At 38.6% G+C, this 23,319-nt stretch overlaps 1 protein-coding gene across 2 annotated transcripts in view; it reads left to right on the forward strand.

Annotated features, from left to right (window-relative positions):
* LOC148867946 (mitogen-activated protein kinase homolog MMK1-like) overlaps window positions 1–21,349 on the forward strand; it is a 93,791-nt gene extending 72,442 nt beyond the window's left edge. For both annotated transcript variants that reach the window (XM_088977094.1, XM_088977093.1), the window contains exons 5-6: window positions 10,768–10,948; window positions 20,907–21,349. In XM_088977094.1, the coding sequence (XP_088833220.1) occupies window positions 10,768–10,948; window positions 20,907–21,082 (357 nt within the window). In that variant the 3' untranslated portion in view covers window positions 21,083–21,349. The remainder of the gene's footprint in view (window positions 1–10,767; window positions 10,949–20,906) is intronic.
* Window positions 21,350–23,319: the final 1,970 nt, after the last annotated feature.

The raw sequence follows: 23,319 nt of genomic DNA on the forward strand, positions 1-23,319 counted from the left end.
AAACTATGTTTGAGCTCTTAATCTACTAAAAGTTCATTACAAGACACATTAAATTTTTATTTTTCTTGATGCCTACATCAAGTTGTTTAATCAATGAGTTTGATAGGTTATCGATACATCTGTTTTATGGTTCTCTCTTACCATAAAATCATTTAGAATATATAAAATATTTTTCTTAAAAAATGAAGAAAAAATGTTCCTGATATAAGTTATTCTTAGATCAATGAATTTAATAGATTATTGATAAATCCATTTTATAGTTCTTTTTTGCAATGAGATTCATTTATAACATATAAAAAATTATTTTCATGCTTCTCAGATTTTTTTCTTAATTCTTTTGTAAGAATCTATGGATCTAACAAGTTTAGGCCACCTGTGTAATTTGATATATGTCAATGGTTCAAACTGTCGAGGCAGCCAATAAATCCTGTCAAAAAGTATGCATGAATATTGAATAGCAATTTGTTCACATATGCTAACAGTTTGAAACTTTTAAGGGTGGTTATGATCACTGCTATAACTTAGCAACAGTCATGACTGCCACCATAGTTTCTCAACAGCATTGTGCCATTCCACTCGTGCCACATCCCCATGCCTTTGGATGCCAATACAATATATCTTGTATTAGACATATTGTGTTCATATTGAACCTTGGTTTAAACCATAATCAATGGGTAGTTTGACCATTTGGATCAACAATTGTTTGACTAGGTCAACAAGTTATTCAATTTTACCAAGTTTGGGGTAAAATGGACCCACCATTTATTGTGGGAAATGGCTCAAATGGTCCGACCTTCTGGGTCAACAATGGATTGCAAACATTGTTTATATAATTATATCTACAACTTGAAAGAAGAAGAAGAACTGTTTACTGTATTACAGGTTTGAAGAGAAGAAAAGAGAGAAAGAGAGAGAAAGAGGAAAAGAGTGAAGAGAGGAGAAAAGAAAGAAGGGGTTCAGTGGTGAATGATCTGCTGCCCCATATATTCCTTTATTTATAGCTTTTAGGATCCTTACAAGAATAGGAAATAAACAAAAATTAGAAACAATAAGGCCTGCCAGCCTAACTTAACAGAAATTAGAAACTTCTAATGACAAGCAGTAGCTCTTATACCTGTATGAGCACGGGCTGAAGTAGGCTGTTGAGCTGATGTAGGCTGAGTTGAATTACTAAATTCATTTTCTAGCTGAGTTAGAGTAGCTCTGACTGCATCTAGTAGGGTATCTAGAGGAGTGACTCTTGTGCTTGATGAAGTTGTACTACCAGTGTTGACAACCATATTAGCATTCCCTTTCTTATTTCTGAGCTTTGCTGGAACTAGATGAGGGTGCAACTTCCAACAGGTGTCCTTAGTATGTTTAGGTTTCTTGCAGTGTTCACATATTAAGTCCTTCTTAGCTTCCTTCTTCTCCTTATGCCCCCTAGATTTAGGTCTAATTGCTATCAAGGCTGATTCGGAGGGTTGTTGCTGCAACATAACCTTTCTCCTAGTTTCTTCACTATGCACTAGGGAATTGGCTTTTGATAAAGTCACACTATCTCTTATCAACAACTATTGTCTCACAATGTCATATTCAGAGTTCAGACCAGCTAGGAACTCAAAAACTCTGTTAGTTTCAACCTGCTTTCTATATGTTTGTGTATCTTTCTGACTCTCCCACTCAATTGTTTTAAGATGGTCAGTTTCATGCCATAGGGATTTTAAGGTTGAAAAGTAAATAGAGACCTGCTTCTCTCCTTGCCTCAGATTTTTAATCTCACATTTTAGCTCATAAGCCCGAGCAACATTAAGATGCTGAGAGTAAGTTTCCTTCATAACATCCCATATTTCTTTAGCTGTTTTGGCCCACAAGTAGTTTCGGCTGATGTGTGGCTGCATAGAGTTGCACAATCATGTCATCACCAGAAAATTTTCTTGGACCTACCTAGCATAAGTAGGGTCCTCCTTGGAGGGTTCCTTCACATCCCTTAGCAAGAAGTTCAATTTTCCTCTACCCCCAATAGCCATCATGGCTGATTGGACCCATTCCAAGTAGTTTGATCCATCAAACTTAACAGTTGTAATCTGAAAGGTGTTTTCAGTCATGTTACCTGAACCACCAGTCCCAAAAGCACCTTCCCCTTGGTTCTTGTACTCCATTCTAAGCTAAGAAGAGGCTTTAAACTACTGTGACAAGAAAAAACTGTATTTCAAGGCTGATAATAGCCGACCTAGGACAATGATTTTGCAGTTATATAACAGTCAACTACTGTCTTGGGATTGATATCAGTCCTGGACTAATTGATATTAGTCCTGAGATTTTCTATCCATACCTATTTTGAATGAATAACAAAGTCCTTTTGAGTATCAATCTCAAGAAAAAGTACTTGCTTTATGAAGAAAAAATGCCCAGAAAACTGATTGCTACCTTTAGTTTTCAAACTTGATCAATCGATTACTGTCAACACCTTGAATCTTAATCAAAGAACCAAGAAAAAAAAACTGGTCAGCATCTCCAATCTTGATAAAAAATCGATCTTGATCACTCAATTCCTGCCTGATTCTTCCTAATTACAAGAAGCTCTCTCCAATCTTAGGACAACTACTGAAGCCTTCTTGCAACCTCCAAGAATTAGCTGAAATAAGGATCTTTCTGAACTTTCAGCCCTAAACAATTCTCATGTGGTCGGCTAAATTAAATCTACATGAGAAACCCTAGATCTAAGTCTCTGATACCAACTTGAAAGAAGAAGAAGAAGAACTGTTTACTGTATTACAAGTTTTTTTTTTTTTTTTGATTAGTAAAATCTTTCATTAATAACAGAGAGATTAAGATACAATAGCTAAAGATTGCACAGGAAATTGCAATCTCCAGCAATCAGTTACAATTCTGCCCAATACAATGAAGATCTATTTGCCCCTTGTTTTGCTAGGGTATCCGCCATCCCATTTGCATCCCTTTTAACCCAACCAAACTGAGAGTTGAACTCCTTGCAAGTGTGTCAATTTCTCTGAAAATAAACTTGAGCTTCCAAGGTGTTGATGTGATGTTTTTGGCCCAAGAGATGACCAATAGTCTCCTTCAATTTTTAAGTCTGTTGTTCCTATCTGCTCAGCCATCTTTAAACCTTGAAGTAGGGCTAGAGATTCAACCTGTATTGAGTCACCAAAACCTATTGGTCCAGAGTAGAGTGCCACCTCCACACCTAGATAATTTCTAAACACACCCCTTATGTTTGCCCTTCTAGGGTTGCCAAGAGAATTCCCATTGAAATTCAGCTTTAGTTTGTTCCATGCTGGTGGTTTCCATTCCATGCTTACAAGAACTTTGGGTACATCTGTTTGTGCTATTTCAGCCCAATTCCTTAGTATCTCATTCGTGGAGTAGTTTCTAAATATCTCCATGGTCTTCACCCGATGTGCAGTTCTAATTTTTATGGCTTCAATTGATGGGATGGGAGATCCATCATATGGATGGCCGAACCCTGTAGGAAGGTTGGGCGAAATTTAAAAAATTTCTTTTCTCCCATCCGGGTATCACATTCCCTAATTTAGAAAACTGCATTTTCAAGGTTTGTTCTTGAAACCAAAACCGGACCAGATCTGAAACCAATAGAAAGTGAGGGATATACCTGATATGAAGTAGCAGTAACTCCCAACGCAGGTGTTCACGCCCAAAGAGAAAACCAAAACCCGCTTCCACTGAAGATAACACAGTGTAGTGAAGCAGGATCAGCAGGATGGTTCTTCAGCAAGAACCTGAATTCATCAGCAAGAATCGAGCAAGGGTTGGTGAGCACGCCTTTAAATTGTTTCTTTTACAAAGAAACAATATCAAGAACTATTCTTGATCAGATCCACAAGTGGAGATCGAACTGGGTAGGGCGGCAATAACTGGGACGAATTCGCCCCCTATTTATAGCCTTCTCTAGATCAACCTCTTAATCTAATTAGGAGAGTTTCCTAATCCAAATCTTATATTTGGATATGGACTCTTAAATGGACAAGACTTATCTTATCCTTTAGCTAATCCTAATCAGTTCAGAACTGAATTTGCCCCCTTTTAATTAACTAACTTAAGCCCAGTTCGAATTGGGCCTTAGGCCCATTAAGCTTATGTGCTCACTTTACTCTTTAACCTGCTGCCCAGTTGGCTTTCTTTGTATGGCGTGGGTCCTTAACATTGATCTACACATCAACCACATGGGTTTAGCCCAACCTTTGTTATAAGGCCTAGCCGAATTCACTATAGGAGACAGTGAACCCCTAAGTCTATCACCATGGACTCTTAATGGGCCCAACATTTACACTAAATAGTTCTTGGATCCAACCACCTTATGAAAACCCAAGAACTATGGATAGATGCAAGATTAGCCCATCAGGTATTACCCTCAATGGTCTTACACTTAACCTCTCAGCCCTTAATGGTCAAACACTGCCCAACAAGAAATGACCTTTCCCTCGGCTGCAAGGTACAGTGTTGCACTCTTTGCTCAAATGGACTCCGGGAATCAAAACCTTTTGCAAACATTTTGAAACCATAATATATATATGTATATTTCTATATAAATATATTTTGTAAAAATAAATTTCAATGCTAGTTTAAGTTTCCATCAGAGAGAGTGCATTCCCCGATCATTCACTTTGTTCGACAAAGGGGCTGATCCTGTCACTATTATTACCCACTCAGGTGAATTCTCGGACTATCCCAACATACCCAGGTTTTGACCCCTTCTAAGGATCTCACTAATTGGCATATCAAAGACAGCCCAATCTGACACCTAGTGTAGTTCCATAATTGAGTCTAGGGGTCAGGTATAACATTCCGGTTTTGCCCATTTATCTCCAAGGTTCAGGGCGATACTGGAATTTGGTCCGGTTCAGGGTTTCAAGAAAACCCACACTGCATGTACCTCAGGTCTCACCCTAGCAGTTGAGACAAACCACCCCAACCAACTTGGCAGCACATCGGTGTCAGTCTTGGCAGGACAAATCTCCCCAGATCTATCCAACGGATGTGAAGATTCTAAATTAACACAAGTCTCATAAGTGTCCAGTTTAAGGGTATTACACAGAAACACACCACAATGACATGATCGATTATGTATTCTATTCATTTACAATAAATGTCAAAAGATACATCAATCTGATTGGAGCTAAGGGCATAACTGTCTAACATCTATAACTTCCTCCATTGTTTTGCTTTTTCCTGAAAAGATTCTTAGGTTTCTTTCCTCCCAAATAGTCCGTACTGTATCTGCTTTCACTGCCTTCCATATACGTTTTCCTCTTTTCTTCTGTTGACACAGGAAAGAGGGGCTGAATAGACTTACCACATCCTGTGGGGGAGCCCATCTGCATTCAAAGGGAGAACAAACATTCCAAATACCAGAAGCAAAAGGTTAGGATAATGGTAAGTGGGTTAGGGTTTCACCACATCCCAAACAAAGGACATACACATGAGGAGAGAGGCAATTGTTTGGCCTCCTTTTTTGTAGCACATTACAAGTGTTTACTGTATTACAGATTTGAAGAGAAGAAAAGAGAGAGAGAGAGAGAGAGAGAGAGAGAGAAGAAAGAAGGGGTTCAGTGGTGAATGATCTGCTGCCCCATGCACTCCTTTATTTATACCTTTTATGATCCTTACAAGAATAGGAAATAAACAAAAATTAGAAACAATAAGGCCAGCCAGCCCAACTTAATAGAAATTAGAAACTTCTAATAACAGAAATTAGAAACTAAAGAAATTAGAACTACTAAAAAGAAATTAGAAACTACTAATAAAAGAAATTAGAAACAACTAGGTGTGGGTATGAAACCACACACACTAGAGCCTGAGTGTGGTTATGGAACCCCACACTCGTGGCTAACCAACTATTTCTTCACTATAGCACTTACTATCTGTGCACATCCCCACTAGCACAACCAAATAACAACAAAGTATATTATTCAATGTTCTCAAAATGTATACCTCAACAAAAATACATACGAAAGCTTTTTTTAGGGAAATAAAAACATCAGATAGCATTGAATATCTTGGTTCTAGTTGGTGCCAATGGAACATCGGGTTGTGATGGCTTCACCCGAATGCCATAATCTCCATTCCCATGTAGATGAATGGTATTGACCATCTCTGCTTGCCCCAATGATGACTGGTTTTGCAAGTTCTTTGACAGAGGGAAAACACTAGCGTTGACCTCCAGACAGATGGCTATCATGTACAATGTACCACTTGACACATTGTTCATTGTTGCTCGAATGGTTCCTCTCCACCAAATTCCCTCCTCACACCTATTCACAACTTTCTTTTGCTGCTTGTGGGTCATCCACATGGACAAAACCCCTACATATTTCTCCTATCTATCTTCTTGATTAAATCTCCACTTAAAAGATGTATTCACAACTTTCTTTTGCTGCTTGTGAGTCATCCGCATGGACAAAACCCCTACATACTTTTTCTATCTTTGATTAAATCTCCACTTAAAAGATGTATTGACAACTCAAATACTTTGGTCCAACAGTAGTGCACTTCCCAGCTACATGATTTTCCTAGCATCAGTGTTTTCGACTGGAGGAGAGTTTTGTGGCAGCTGTATGCTGGAGGAGGGCTCTAAAACTCAAAGCAAAAAATTTCTTGTTTGAGGAAATGGAGATCAAGGGGAAGCAGAATCTGCTGATTAGGGAATCCAAATTGGCAACAATTCTGTTGGTGGGGGTTGAGGTGATAGAATGGTTTAGAGGTTTCATTTCCAAAGCTTGCTTAAAAGGAAAACCATGTAGCCAGAAAGATATTCCCATTGGTGCGGGAAGAAGATATGTGATCAAGGGAAAAAGAAATGCAATAGGTTCCTTTATAGCCCTATCTGAGTTCTTTGACAAGGGGAAGAAGCAACAGGTCTGCTTCCCGGAAGGTAGAAAGAGTGGCTGCTGTCAGATGGTGGTTAAGGCCTTGGATGAATATCTGCAGAAACTGAACATACCACAAGTAAAGAACTTTAGTGACAAAGTGGAAAGTTCTAAAGTAGGAGGGAACTCTGAGAAGTTAAAGTAGGATCCCAAGGTTGTAAATTGTGTTGAGAAAATTGAGCAAAAGTTATTGACCATGTTACAATCCTATAGTAAGTCTACAGTGATTGGAGTTGCAGGAAAAGGAGATTGGCCGCACAAGTTTGTGATTGAAACAAGGCAACTAGTCAGTGAGTGGGAGAAGGTAGCTCAGACCTTGGTTTAAAAACTGACCTTACAAAATACGTTTGTACTAACACCGTTTGATAACTGCAGAGCTCTGTTGGATCTTCTTGAAGATAAAGCAGATTTTTTAGCCTTGAGTATTATGGATGCTATTGGAACATTTGCCATCTTCAGATGGACTCCTTCCTCAAATTTCAAAGTTTTTTCAATTATGGACAGGGTGGTAGTGTGTGTTCTTGGGTTACCATTTCACCTTTGGAACAGAGAGGTAGCAGAATCAATTGCGCTTATGTGTCAAGCCCTTCTGGATGGTGCTTTTTGGAGAGATCTTCATTCTGCAGCATTACTACTTAGCAGTGTTAAACCTGAGGATATACCCAGGAAAGTAGAGATAAGAGTTGATGGCATCTTCTTGTAGGTCAAAACTGTGGATGGAAGTTTAAGATGTGTGGAACAAAGGAATAGGTCCAGTTGCTGACAGGTCATATACTCAAGTAGTGGAAGGTGGCACCAAAATGGGTAGTTCAAAATTGGTGAGCCAACGGAAATCCCTTGGTTAGTTGTTAGAGTTGATGAGTCCAATTAGGGGATCTAGACAAGATGGTTGGACCTAGTCTTTTGCTGGTGGGCCCAAAGGGTTAGTTGGGAAGGAACTATTAATGGTTAAAACTGGGCCGAGTCTATTAGGCCTGGCTGCAAAGGATAAGTTGGCACATGCTTCTTTAAAGAGTCAAGTGATAGGGGAAAAACATTTCATAGACGATGAACACAGTCTATCTTCTTCTTCTACGAAACCTTCTTGTTAAGCGACTGCTCGCTTGCCCTCCTCTGGTGCTGGAAGCTCGTTGTAGTGGGTCCCCTCGAAATACATCGAGTGTCTCTTGCCAGAAAGACGGAATCCCAGAGGCATCATACGAAGTGATTTTGATGCGGCGGAAAGGGCTTCCCTCTCAGATGAAGAGAACAAGTGATACTGATTCAGACGATGCTCTAAGTTTTGGGAGTGTAGATTTAAATCATTCAACAAGTCCTTTGGGAACTGATAGTTTTGGAACTGTGGTTCTCTTTTCAGAGGAAGAGGTAGGAGGTTTAATGGAGATTGGGGAAGCTTCCGTAACCTTGGGTGATTGCTGCCTAGTTAAGAAAATAACAGAGACCGCAGAGACACTTCCAGGAAGGTGTGCAACTTTATACCTGAAGGGGGTCAGCATGTGAAGGCTCCTGTTGATGCTTCAGTTGATAAAACTCTGTATCCTACCTCTAACCTTCTACAACAGAATCAAGCACAGGGAATAGGTGTAGACTTGAACTCAACCTTTGACTTTCTTGCTCCTGAGATAGCTCCTTCGGATCCCACACAATCAGGTAATTTTGTCCTTCCAGTATTGGCTACTGATGAGTGTTCTTTGCCTGTAATAGAGTCTCCAGCATCCCGGTTGGATAGACCAAAACCTGAAGGGAGATGTGAGTTAGGTGTTAGGCGTAGTGAGATGAGTCTTTTCCAAAAGAAGAAGCAAGAGGAGTTGGAAGTATTTTGGAACCAAATTTGTGCTTTATTGGAAGAGTACAAGAGGAAGGAAGAGGAAGTTGAGTCACCTAATGAGTTTGACAGAGGTCAACCCACAAGCCCTCACGAGAATAAGGACCATTTTGGCAGACTAGAGGAACAAAAGGCTTCATTTCTAGCGAGGGTTGAGGAGCTCAATTTTAGAGAATCCCAAGGAACTTTGGATGAGCAAGGAAGAGGGATGAGAAGAAAACTCAAGGTGGATTTGGAAGAAGTTCTATTGCGATAAGAGATATTGTGGAGGCAAAAGTCAAGACATAAATGGATAAAGGAAAGGGATGGGAATACCAAGTACTTTCATGGTTTAGCTAATGGAAAAAAGAGAAAGAACTTTGTGGCAAAATTGGAAATTGAGGGTGAAGAGATAATAAATCAGGAAGAAATTGCAAGGAGATTTGTGGATCATTTTAAATTCCTGTTGAGAAAGCCTTTGAATAACAAAGCTAAGGTGGAAAGAATTGAATGGCCAAGATTATGTGAGGAAAATGTCAGCTGGTTGGAGAGACTTTGAAGAAGAGGTAATGAAAAACAAGGTAAAATAATGTTATTATTTATGATACAGTTAACGATTCAATTTGATTGAACTTTCTCTATGATTTACAATATGATTACTATTTTCAAAACATTACTATATACAATTTATATAGCCTTGTATGACTTCTATACACAACTGTTGTTGTTGTTGTTATTATTATTGTTGTGGCTTAGTTTCTTTGCAGGCAATTACATTTTAACTGATGTAAAAGTATGGGAGTGCAAACGATTTGGTGCAAATTCTGGTTTATTTCTGTTTCGGTTTTTGCCCCATCTTATTTCTTTTCGGTAAATTACAGATAGGTACCCTGAACTTTCAATTGCAACACTTGAGTACCTTGAACTTTTAAAAAATAGACACTTGGGTCCATCTGTTAGTATTCCGTCAGTTAAATATTATATAACGCCAGAACTACCCTTCTTGTATATTTTCAGACTGTTTTGCCCTTCTATTGTATAAACCCCAAATTTTTAAACCCTTGTGAAGCACTGCAGCATGTGGATCTCTCCGACAATAAATTTTCTAGTGACATAGGAGTTGGTTTGTCGGGCTGTCAACAGCTGAGCTTCTTAAATCTATCCGACAACCATTAGAAGGGGACTCAAAAGTAGTAATTTCATGGGCAACAAATAGCAGCCATACCCCATGGACGTTTAAACATGTGATTAGGGAAGTGGAGAAGATTGCAAAGGAGGTTGAGGCTGAATTTAAATGGGTCCAAAGAAGTGCAAATGGGCTAGCTGATGGATTCGCAAAACAGGGGGCATTGAGACGGCAATTATTTTGGGCTGCACTGTAATGAGGGGTAGAATAGAGTGATTAAAGGGGATCAACAGTCCCATCACCAAGTTGTATAAACTGCTTACAATCTGAATTTTAATAAAATACATATTTACTGATAAAGAATCTATCTGACAACCATTTCTCGGGGAAAATCCCATCTTTCCCCAACAGAAGTTTATGGTATCTTGTGCTCTCAATTAACAACTTTGAAGGAGAGACACCTCTGCATTTGGCTGACTCTTGTTCAACTCTTATCCAACTCAATCTTTCCTCCAACCACTTGTACGGTATAGTTCCTAATAATATTGGTTTTTAGAAATCATTAATCTCTCCGACAAGTCAACAACAACTTATCTGGTGAATTCCCAACCTATCCTACTCAAACTGACCAGTTTGAATATTCTTGTTCTGTCTTACAATATTTTTATTGGTGGTTTGCCGGCCCTTTCATTGCTTACAAATTTGGAATTGTTTGATATCATCTCTAAGAATATTTCTGGGTCCATCCCTTTGGGACTGTGTGAAGGTCCTAAAAGGAGCTTAAAGGAGCTGTATCTTCAGAACAATCTCTTAATGGGTCTCTCAGTAACTGTTCTCTGCTGATTTCTCTTGAATCAATGTTTCATTTGTCTACTATCTTGCATGCATAGACTCTAATTCATGTATATTAGCTGCAATCCAATATGAGCCATAGTTTTTGTACACTGCAGCTGATTGGCACCCCAACTGAAGCAGATTTGGGGTTTGTGAGTGAAAATGCAAAGAGATACATTCGACAACTTCCTCGTCATATTCGACAATCATTTACCGAAAAGTTTCCACATGTTCACCCTGCAGCTATTGATCTTGTTGAAAAGATGTTAACATTTGACCCTAGACAGAGGATTAGAGGTGAGATTTTTGGTATTTTTTTTCAACTTAATGTTTATGAGGCAAAAGAAACCACAACTGCAATAGTGCAACCTGCATTGCTAATTTGTATCAGTTTTTACCATGTTTGCAAGCTGTTACATGATATTATTGAGCTTTCATTTGTAAACCTTGACTGATTCAAACAGACCAAGTTTTATGCGTATCATTTTCTACATCCTGGAGAAGAGAAGGGAACTAACTAATAAAGAACAAAAGTATTGATCTCTATTGAAATGATGGTCGACATCAATGTGTTTGGTTCTCTCATGGAAGACAGGATTTGAAGTGTTTCCTATAGCACTTGTGTTATCAGAATATAATGGAGTTGGCATATAAATTAATAGATAGATCCCTTAAGAGACTTTGTTACTATATAAGTTGTCTACATCTTGATGACATAGACTTAAATTTAGCTTCATCTGATGATTTGGAAATTGTCAAATGCCTTTTGCACTTCTAAGAAATGAGAGTCACCAAGAAAGACACACCAATATGTAGTTGACCTATGAGTGTCAATACACTATACACCGTGCTCAGTTTACATCTACATAGGCTTGTACTTAGGTAGATGAAGAAGATGAAAAGAAAATTCCTTTTTATAAAGTGCTTCTGATTCTGAGATATTGATGTAATGCACTGTAGCTTAGTTTTCAAGGCGCCAAGGTGAAGCTAGGCAACAGGGGAGCACCTTGTCGCCTAGTCGCCTAGGCAATGATTTTTTAAAATAGAAATATAAATCCTAGGATAGTTCCGTGGATTTCATAGTAATAAGCAATAATCTTTAAATAATAATTACCATAATCCTCCTTAAATAAGTATAAATCCCATATCAAAAAGATAGAAAATTGACATATTTATGAGAAGAAAGGTAAGATATGAATGAAAGCATACAAAACATAAGAGTTGAGAAGTCCAATTGATTATTCATGTGTATCAATTGGATAAAACCTTCAAGTTATTCCTTACTTATCAATTCAGGTTTTAGAGTCTTAAAGGGTTCAAGACTATGTTATTGACTTGTGTGTTGATTGAACCAAACAAATAAGTAAATAATGAAAAGAAACTAGTATAAGAAAGAGCTATTCTTAAAGGAGTCGCTGATTGTTTAGATAAGCAAGGGGTACACAAGAATCAGTTATTCTGGGCACAGTTGTAACTTGGTTTTTACTCTTTGAGGCTGCAGCTTACGCCTCTGTGGTTGTAGTGTTCATCTTGTACCTTTCTTTTGCTTCTCTTTTATTTCAATAAAATTCATGTCTTATAAAAAGAGGAATAATAATATTAATACTATAAACCCACAATATGAATAATTTAGTCTAATAAAATCTATTGTACTACTATTAATAACATAAGATAAAATTACAAAAATATTATGTGGTGTCTTACTGTCTACATATAAATATGTAGGCATTTGGGCGAGGCGACCCTCCAAAAGCACCTTCTTGACAACTATGCACTGTAGACAAATATAAGCTTGGCAGGAGCAGAGGCAAATCAATTAACAACCTGAGTTGCATAGGCAAATATTTGGTCCAGTCATTTTGAGTAGATAAGGCTACTAACAAGCTGCCAATAAACAGTAGGATATAGCTGTTTAGGTGCCACTTAGACAACTAGGTGTACTTGGTTGCACATCTCTCCTAAACACCTTGACTTAAGCAACGAAGCAACCATCTAGGTGACAAGGTGCCTCCTAGGGAACAAAATCACAAAGTGGGCACTTTGTTATAATATCATTACTATGGATACATTTTACTAATATGTGTTAACACATTTTATTATATACCACTTTGTTTTAAAGTTTTACAGTTAAAATTTAAAACCTTGAATTTCTCAACCTTTGCAGATTTATCACACCTTGTTTATTAAGAGGAGAGTCTAGTGACCAACATTAAAATACTTGGGAGAGACATCAGGTTTCGTAATTACAGTGGGTCTTCACCAAGGGTCAACTCCTTTTCCTAGTTTATTTGCAATAGTCATGGATGAATTGACCAAACATATTCAAGAGGAGGTCTTGTGGTGCTTGATGTTTGCTGAAGACAATATTAATTAATCCTGTGTGCTATTTTTAGAAGGCCTTTAAATGAGAGGGTTTGGTTGGAGGGGCTGGAACGGCCAACTGTAGTGTAGATAACAGAGAGTGGTTAGAGAAGAATTTTGATCTAGAGGAGATAAAGGTAGTAGCGTTCTCGATGGATAGGACAAAAGATCTAGGCCCAGATGGTTTCACAATGGCATTTTATCAGGATTGTTGGGATATTGTGAAACAGGATCTTGTGTTCATTTTTGAGGAGTTTCACAAAAGGGGAATAATTAATCGTGGTCTAAATTCCACATTCATTGCTTTGGTCCCAAAGAAGAAAGAGGCTTCACAATCAAGGGATTTTAGACCTATTAGCTTAGTGAATAGTCTGTACAAGACAATTGCAAAAGTGTTGTCTCTAACGATAATGAAAGTTCTTCCTACTATTATTGCACCCAACCAAGGAGCTTTTGTGAAGGGAAGGCAGATCATTTATCGAATATTGATTGCAAATAAGAGTTTGCAGAGCTTTAGGAAATCCAAGAAGGGAGTGGTATGCAAATTTGACTTAGAGAAGGGTTATAACCTAGTTGATTGGCCCTTCTTGGTGGGGGCGATGAGAAGTTTTGGCTTTGGAGACAGATGGTGTAAATGGATCTGGGGTTGTGTTAGGAGTTGCCACTATTCTATCTTGGTGAATGGAATTGTGATGGATTTCTTTCCTGCCTTGAGAGGAATAAGACAAGGAGATCCACTTTCCCCCTTTCTATTCACTCTGATTGCAGATGTCCTAGGGAGACTGATCCATAGAGCTGACTCGAGGAACTTAATAAAAGGATGGAGAGCATAGTTTTCAAGGTGCCAAGGCGAGGCTAGGCACCAAGGGGCGCCTAGGCCTTGCCTAGACGATGAAATCAGAAAATAGTAAGCCTACATGTTTCTACCCTCCATGAGCTAGTTATTGATTTTATACATTAACCTGCAAACCTCTAAACTAAATTTCCTACTTATGATTCTTGTATTCATCCTTAAAGCATGCAATACAGAATATTAGAAATAGAAATTCGGACTTAAAAGAACTGAAGAGGGTGTAGCCCCTGTGTTTGACCAAGAAAAGAAAAAGAACTTGAGGAGAAAACAGGAAGGCAGAGCCCTGTTGTAGACCAAAAAAAGAAAAAGAACAAGGGCCTCCACTGCTGTTTTAGACCAAGAAAAACTAGGGAAACACTAAATAAAAGAAGAAAATGAAAAGAAGGGGGCAGAGCCCCTGTTTTAGATCACCAGTGAAGAGGAAAAAATGATGAAGAAACTTAGAGAAATGCCATCGAGGAGGACAAGAGTGCAGGTAAAAGGGTGAAAAGTTTGCAGGAAAATGAAGAAGAAACGAAGGGGGCAGAACCCCTGTTTGATTCCAAAAAATTCATGCAAAAAACGTATGGAAAAGACAAAAAAAAAAGGAAGAACCAACAAAAAGGCTGAAAACGAAGAGGGTGGGAGGAAGAATAGGCGGACTGAAAACTGAGAAGAAGAAGATGATTCATTTGATTACCTGGCTTATTCGATGTTGTTTAGACTTCTAGTTGGTTATGCAGCATTGCAGCAACAGTTGGAGTTGGACTTTGTTTGAAGCATACCTGATTGGACATCTCTCCCTCTTCTATTCAGTTCTGCCATTAAAATAAAACCCTAAAAAGACAGCACTCTTCTTCTAATAAAAAGAGTGATAATGTGTGATAGGTTCTATTGTAATAACAAAAACTAACCAATAAAAACTATTTGCAGCAAAAGAAAAGTAAAAAGCAATATAAAATATTAAAGGATCAATGTATTAAGAGATATATTAATGTGTCTTGCATCTAGTCTAGGCGTGCGCCTTATACAAACATTTCATGGTGTTTGGGCGAGGCAAAGTTTGAAAACTGCCTAGTCGCCTAGGCATCGCCTTGACAACTATGATGGAGAGTAGGAAGGGAGGAAGTACCACTTACACTTGCAGTTTGCAGATGACACAATCCTGTTCTATGAAGGTGGGGACATAAATTGGATCAATAATTTAAAATTGGCAATACAACTCTTTGAGCAGATGTCTAATATTAAAGTGAATTTTGATAAGAGTTGTATGGTGGAAGTGAATTTGGAGGAGAGGGAAGTAAGTGAATATGCAGGTATATTAGGTTGTGCAATCTCGGATTGGCCTTTGATTTACTTGGGCCTCCCGTTAGAAGATAACCCTAGGAATGAAAGCTTTTGGAACCCGGTATTGGAGAGATTTGAGAGAAGGCTTGCTTCTTGGAGGAAAATTTCTCTCTCCTTAGGGGGGAGAATCACTTTGATTAGGTCTACCCTAGCTAACCTTCCTGTTTACTTTCTATCAGTGTTTAGGATTCCCACAAAGGTCTCTAACAATGTTGATAAGTTAATGAGGGATTTTTTGTGGGAGCCAAGAGAGGAGAAGAAAGATCATAGGGTGAGTTGGGAAGTGGTAACTAGAAGTAAGAAGCTAGGAGGGCTTGGGATTGGGAATATTAGGAAAAGAAGCATGGCGTTGTTGGGGAAATGGTTGTGGAGGTTTCCATTGGAAAGGGACAAGTTGTGGACGAAGATAGTAACCATAAGGTGGTAACCCGTTTCCAGTTGTCTAATAGCTAATCATACGACTGACTTCCTTGCAGCCTATTGTAATAATAATGAAGTGGTATTGCTAAACAACTTTCATTTCCTACCTGACTTGACACATTTTGTAAATATTGAGAAGGATCACACCATATATCGGGGATTGTGAAGAACTTAATTATTAGATACTTAATTAGAGGTCACACTGCAGGGGACCAGCATACCTTTGGTGGGAAGTGATATGACACTCGAGAGAAGCAAATTCATGAGCTGCCTCATACCCATGTCAGGAACGCAATCATCAGCTGGAATGCTCATCGCCTGGCAAGTTATACTCACCATCTTTTCTTTCCCTACCAACTAGGTCTTTGTGGGTTTCACCAATAGAGCTTGGGACGCAGAGCTGAGAAATGAAAATAAATGAAAGAAAACCATATTAGTGATAAACACTGTTTCATTAGTTGAAATGAAAGTGGGAGAGGAATTAAGTGTAGATTACCTGAGAATGGGTTATGGGGGATAGAGTGGAGGTAGCCATAGAAGAGAATCTTCTTCTTCTTCTTCTTCTTCTTCTTCCTCCTCCTCTTCTTCTTCTTCTTTCACCTCACTTCTCTTTCTACTCTTTCCTGCATAGAAGGGAAAAATAGGATTTTTAGAATTTTAAATGAGTTCTTTTATTGATGGAGGTATGTTTTAGTCTAGTCAGGTCAGCCTACAAAGTATATTTAAGTCTATTTGGGGTATATTTAAGTCAATTTATGAAAGCTCAGGGTATGTTTAAGTCTTTTACCTTAAATATTAATGTTGGCGCTGCCAGACCAATCTTTTGGACTCAAAGCCTCTTTTTCTCTCTTCTCTCATCCTCTCTTCTCTCTTCTATTGATTTCTTCCAAGATTTCACAAATGAAAGGAGGTAGAAAGTCTTTTGTGAATTTGATTCCACTAGGAGTCTTGGAGGCAAGGTTAAGAAACCCAAGTTTATCTTTTCTTATTTTCTCTTCTTTGCTCATCTCATACTCATTTCAATTCTTCTTTTCTCCATTTACAAGTAGGCTCATAACATTTGGTATCAAAGCCTGGTTATGACGGAACACATGGTTCGCCTTGAAACCAAAGTGGGTATGTTAGTCGCAGGGCAGGATTAGATGCTGAAAGCCTGAAACAACTAAACAAGATGTTCACCAATTTCAACGAAAGGTTGGATCAGATAATTGCAAGCCATGGCAAAGGCTTTGTCAACCAAGCTCTAGGTGGTAAACCCTAATCTGTGAAATCTGAAGTAGTGATTGGAGGAGAAGACAAATCAGAAATATCTAAGGGTCATTCAAGGGTCGGAATGACTGGATTAAGAAAAGGTTTTGTTTATCTATCTTTATCAGCCTCATGCAAATAATACTAGAGAAGATTTTGTTTAGGTGTGGTGTCCCCACTTAACTTTTGAGAGTTAGCCATGCTGGAAAGACTGTGCTCTCGGATATTTTTGCATGCTCTCCTTGTGATTATGGGCATGGAATGCATTTGGATCCATTGGATGGCTATTGAAAATGATATCGGACAACTGACTGCCACCTACTAGAACGACCTTACTCAACCTTGAGGACAAGATTTGTTTTTCAAGGGTTGGGAATGTTATGCGCCATACATTGTAATCTATGGGGTTGATCATGGGATGCCATGCAATGGCATATATTGTAATTATTTAGTATTATGGGTAAATGGGTAGTTAGTTTAAGTGGGTAGTAGACTAGGATTTAAAAGTTTGGTATGGATGATAGAAAGATAACAGGAAGTGGTTATGTGAAGGTGAAGGGGAAATCCATCATATGGATGGCCAAACCATGTAGGGTGGCTGGGCGAAATTTCAAAAATTTCTTTTCTCCCTTCCAGGAATCGTATTCTTAGTTTTAGAAAAACTGCATTTTTCAATGATTGTTTTTGAACCGAACCGGATCAGATCTGAAACCAAAAGAAAAGGAGAGCAATACCTGATACTGAATCCACATGTGTAGCTCCCAAAGTAGGCGTTCATGCCTGAAGAGGGTACCAAAACCCGCTTCCACTGAAGATGGCGCAACTTGAGATGAAGCAGGTTCAACAATGCAGTCCTTTAGCAAGAACTGCAATCCAACAGCTTGGATCAAGCAAGGGAGGTGAGCACGAGCTAGATCTGATATTTTCTTGCAAAAAATCAAAACCAGAACTGATCTTTATCAATTCAAGAATGGAGAATTGAATAGGGTATGTATGGCGGCAAGAGCAGAAGGAGAGAGGGAGAACTAAGAGCAGTATTGTGTATTCTGGAGCAGTTCGCCCTCTCCTATTTATAGATCTTAAAGAGCTGATCTCCTAATCTAATTAGGAGTTTCCTAATCCAAATCTTTATTTGGATCTGGACTCTTTAAGCGGATAAGACATATTCTCTTATCCTTATGTGCTGATTCAAATCCATATCCATACCCAAATTCGCCCATGTTAATTAATCCAATTAATCTTTGGGCCCTAGCCCATTAAGTAAGTGGCTCACGTCCCTGATTAATTGTTGGATAACTTGGCTCTTTTTGTATGGCGTGGGACCCTAACATTGACATCACAAAAGCCATATGGGTTCAGCCTAGCTTCTGTGACAAAGCTTGGCCAAATTCACTTCTAAACACGATGAATCCCTGAGTCCATCAGTATGGGCTCTTAATGGGCCCAACATTTAAATGATCATTGAGTCCAGTCATCTTATGAAGGCCCAAGGACAATGGTCTTAAGTGAGATTAGCCCATCAGGTATAATAGCCCTAAATGGTCGTACACTTAACCTCTCAGCCCTTAATGATCAAACATTGCCCGACAAGAGAGGACCTCTCCCTCGGCTGTAAGGTATAGTGTTGCACTCTCTGCTCGGATGGATCCCGGGAATTAAAACCTTTTGCAAACCTTTTTCATAAGACATAATATATATATATTGCAAAACAAATCTCAAACATGGTTGAAGTTGACTATTGACAATTTTGGTTTCCATCAGAGAGAGTGCAATCCTCAATCATTCACTTTGTCCGACAAAGGGGCTGATCCTGTCACTATGATCATCCACTCAAGTGAATTCTCAGACTGCCCCAACATACACAGGTTTTGATCCCCTCTAAGGATCTCATTGATTGGCATATCAAAGACAACCCAATCTGACACCTAGTGCAGTACCATAATTAAGTCTATGGGTTAGGTGTAACTTTCCAGTTTTACCCACCATTCTCTAAGGTCCAGGGCATAACTGGAAAATGGTTTGGGTTCAGTGTTTAAACAAACACGCACTACATGTGCTTCGGGTCTCACCTTGGCAGCTGAGACAAGCCACCCCAACCAACTTGGCAACACATTAGTGTCAGCCTTGGTAGGATAAACTTCCCAAGTCTATCCAACGACCGAGAACATTCTAAACTAACACGTCTCATAAGTGTCCAGTTTAAGGGTAATTACACAGAAACACACCAAATATAACATGAATCAACTATGTATTTTTATTCATTTACAATAAATGTTTAATGTACATCAATCTGATTGGAGCTAAGGGCATACACTGTCTAACAGAAGGGGCATGTGTGTGCAATGTGGGTCGTTATTGAGTCATAGTGGGATTTGAATCCCAATACTCTTTCACTATATTGGAGTCTCTTGGTCTATTATATATATTTAAATGATGGTTATGAATGAAAGGAGGTAGGAAGTATTTTGTGAATTTGATTCCATTATGAGTCTTGGAGGCAAGGTTCCCTCAAAGAAACCCAAGTTCATCTTTTCTTAGTTTCTTCTTTGCTCATATCAGACCCATTTCAATTCTTCTCTCCATTTACAAGTAGGCCCATAACAAACTAACAACCCTAATCAGGAAATCAAAACTGACATGAGAAAGTCTAATCTCTTCATCAGCAGATTTAGACAAGTTCCTCATCTCACTTCGTCAAGAAATTACAAGGAGTGGACCATTCCCTTTTTGATAAGATACCACATCAATCTTTTGTAGGAAGTGTTAAAACTTTGTAAGAAAAGGTGAATGCAAGACAGAAATGAGGATCTGTTGTAATGAGTATGAGAGATTGGTAAATTAGCACCCACAACCAGAGAAGGAAAAGGATGTGAGAACTGTTGAAAACCATCTGGATTTTATAATGAGGAGACTTGAACCTGTAACAATGACTTGTAACCATCTGGATTTTATAATGGTTTATTTTTATGTCAACAAACCATTTCTTTTCCTATCAAACTCCTTGAAGAGTGCAACTAAGTAACCTCTTGAAAAACTCTTCAGCTTGACTATCCTCACCCATAAGGTTTTTCTTTTTTTTTTTCGTTTTTATTAATTTATACCATCATACTTATCTTTTTATGATTGAATGTTACAATCTTTGTTCTTCATTAGGGAATCTCTACAGCCACTTTCTTAGCTAATTATCCTTTACTTTTCCTAATCCCAAACCACTACTCCTTCCTCTTGCATGCATCTGCCTATAGGGTAGACTGGCATTAAACCGGCCCCTCTGAATCAGTTTCGGAAAAAAACATAAAAAACAGTACCAATACGCCGGCAGGGCGTATCGGCCTGTATCGATATTTTGAACCTTGATTATAACAAGTAATGGCCCCTAGTAATGGTGCTATTAATAACCTTAAAAAAAGTCAAAGAAATGTAGCCCATCAGCCATTTGATCCAAAAGAAAACCCCATTTTGTAAATTTTAAACTTCAGAAAACCCCAATCAACATGATCATAGGGTTTCTTAAAATTTAAAATCATACCTTCACTTTCCTACCATTTTCATATCCTTCACCGCCCTGCTGGCCACTTAACTCTGGTCTACACTCTGCCTGCCTTTTACAAAACCACCTTGCAGTTGGGAAATTAGATTTGGGAGTGCATTTCGAATGTTATATTAGGGGATGGTTGGAGGTATCAATTTTTTATTCTAATTTTTTAAATTGCGACATCAGCCAATTCCCTAAATCCTGTGAAAAAAATTGGTTTGGTAAGACCTATTCCTCAAAAATCAGTAGAGGAATCACGTGGTCCCAATTTTTGTGATTTTGGATGATGCCCAAAAACTTGATGATTTTGATAACTTGATTCCTCAAACAAGCACCCACTTAATGTTTCTTGGACTATACCTTGCCCTGGAGGTTGCTGGAGGCCACATTCAATCTCATGTAAAATTGGCTTAGTTTTCTAAATAAATGTCACTCCCACAGTTCTTGAATCTTGCAGCACTAGTCACCAGAAGGGAGAAGAAGCTGCCTAATGTTGAACTTTTTATTTGCAGTTGAAGATGCATTAGCGCACCCATACTTGGCTTCCCTGCATGACATTAGCGATGAGCCTGTCTGTTCAACTCCATTCAGCTTTGACTTCGAGCAACATGCACTGTCCGAGGAACAGATGAAGGAGCTTATATACCTGGAGTCCCTGGCATTCAATCCTGAATATCAGCAGCAGTAATGAGTCATCAGATTCTCCTCTCATTGCCTAGTTTGGTCTTCGAATATTATGAGGAAATTGATTCCTTAATGTAAATATGTTCATTTAAAAACCTTGATGGTTCTGGGATAGTATTTATCTGACGATGGGCATGAAATTTGTGGGATTCGTGTAATGGAAGGGTGTTTATATGCATGCTTGCTTTCTATGGCTGCTTTTCCATTATTAAGTTATCAAGCTACAAGAATTGGTTGCACAATGTTAAAGTAATTTTCGCTCTTCTATACAGCTACAATGCTCCTTTTTTTATCAGTGAAAGCGATTTTATTAATAAAAAGATATGAGAATTAGTACAGAGAGGCTACCCCAATGTCCAATAACATTCCACCCAATATTTGCTTTACAATCTTACAACAGAGTCCAAAACCAATGTTTCCTATTAGCCACTTGCTTTGCTAGCTGGTCCGCAAACCCATTTGCTACTCTTGGAGTCCACTGAACTATTAATTGGATATCATTTTTTTTATCAATAACAGAAATCTTTATTAATGAATAATACTTCTGAAAATTTTATAGAAAATGGGGAGGTAAATTATCTTAACTCCCCAACATCAAAATGACAAAAAAATACTAAAAGTGTGCCCAAAACAAAGAATCCTTAGCCATCCCTTGCTTAGCTAATCCATCAATCATTGAGTTAGCACTTCTCTTCACCACCTCTAAGTCCTTACACAACCAATTAAATTTTTTCTTCTCATTGTTGTAGCTCCACAAGCCAATGATATCTCCTTTCAGCCACCTAATCACCACCTTCGAGTTTCCCTCAATCACTAATCTGATGCTTAATTCTCTTGCTCTTTGGATTCCTTAAAGAATTGCTAGAATTTCATCCCTAAGAGAGTCACTCTCTCTAATTGGCCCAGAGAACGTGGCAGTAATATACCCCTCCTCATTCTTAAAAACACCCCTTATCCCAGAAGGTCCCAGATTCTTTAAGCTACATCCATCAAAATTCAGTTTTATGAATCCGGTGGGGGGGGGGGTCCAAGTGGGACTACAGTTCCTTTTATACATAATAGAAGTAGCAACCTCTTTCCACTTTCTCAGCAAGTCTGTCATAAAGAATTCAGAGAATATCTCCATTGATTTCAACCAATGAGTAGCCCTTAAAAGTATCAAATCTATTAGGTTTTCTATGGTTCTTTCCTTATCTGAAAAAATTCGTGAATTTCTTTCTTCTCATATTGACCAGTACATTGCAGTCAATGCTTCTCCATATAATCTTCCCCATTTTCTTAGGCCATCTAAAGAAAGGAGAGAACAAGCATTGCACACTATGGGGGATCCCAAGTATACCCAAAAAGGGAAAACACCCACTCCCAAAGAGTCTTAGTAACTAGACAAGTAACTATAATATGATAATTTGTTTCTCCATCAGTTTTGCAAAGAATACACCTATTGGGAAATAAACAGCAGTTGGGCCTCTTTCTTTGAAGCAAATTGTTTGTGTTAATTCTTTCTAGGAAAATTTTCCAACAAAAAGTACCAACCTGAGGATGAATGGGTTTGCTCCAAATCTTTTTAACAGGGAATGACAACCCAAGTGGAATAGTAGGTTGGACTAATGTCTCAAAAAACGAAGCACAAGAGAAAGAGTTGGGTGAAGAAGGGTTCCAGATTCTGGTGTCTTCCTTACTGGGGTTCAAGAAAACATTTTCAATGATGGTTAGGAAAGATGACATACACCCCAAATCTGTATCCCTTATTGCCCTTCTCAACCCCAGATTCCATCCAAACCCAAAAGAAGAATCAAAAGGAACTAAGGAGGAAATGGGTTCATTTTTCAAATCTGACAAAGCAAACAATGATGGAAATTGGTGTTTTAGGGGTAGGTCCCCAACCCAAATTTTCTCTCAGAATTTTATTGATTATCAGAGTTCAAACCGCACCTGATCCAAGGGGAGAAAACTGGAAGCAAATCATGAATGGTTTTTCACAGGGATGTGGTAGTGGTCTTTGCCAAAATTCCAGGATCCCTATCATTCTCATTCAGTCCATGTATGCTAGCCACAATCTTCGTCCATAATTTGTTTCTTTTCAATGGGAATCTCCACGACCATTTCCCCAATAATGCCATGTTCCTTTCCCTGATATTCCCAATCCCAAGCCCCCTAGCTTCTTGCTCCTATTTACCACTTCCCACAAAACCCTATGGTCTTTCTTCTCCACTCCTGGTTTCCATAAAAAATCCCTCATTA

This window comes from Nelumbo lutea, chromosome 3 (assembly GCF_056320005.1).
Source record: "Nelumbo lutea isolate HS-2025 chromosome 3, American lotus-T2T, whole genome shotgun sequence".
In the NCBI taxonomy this organism is placed as follows: Eukaryota; Viridiplantae; Streptophyta; class Magnoliopsida; order Proteales; family Nelumbonaceae; genus Nelumbo; species Nelumbo lutea.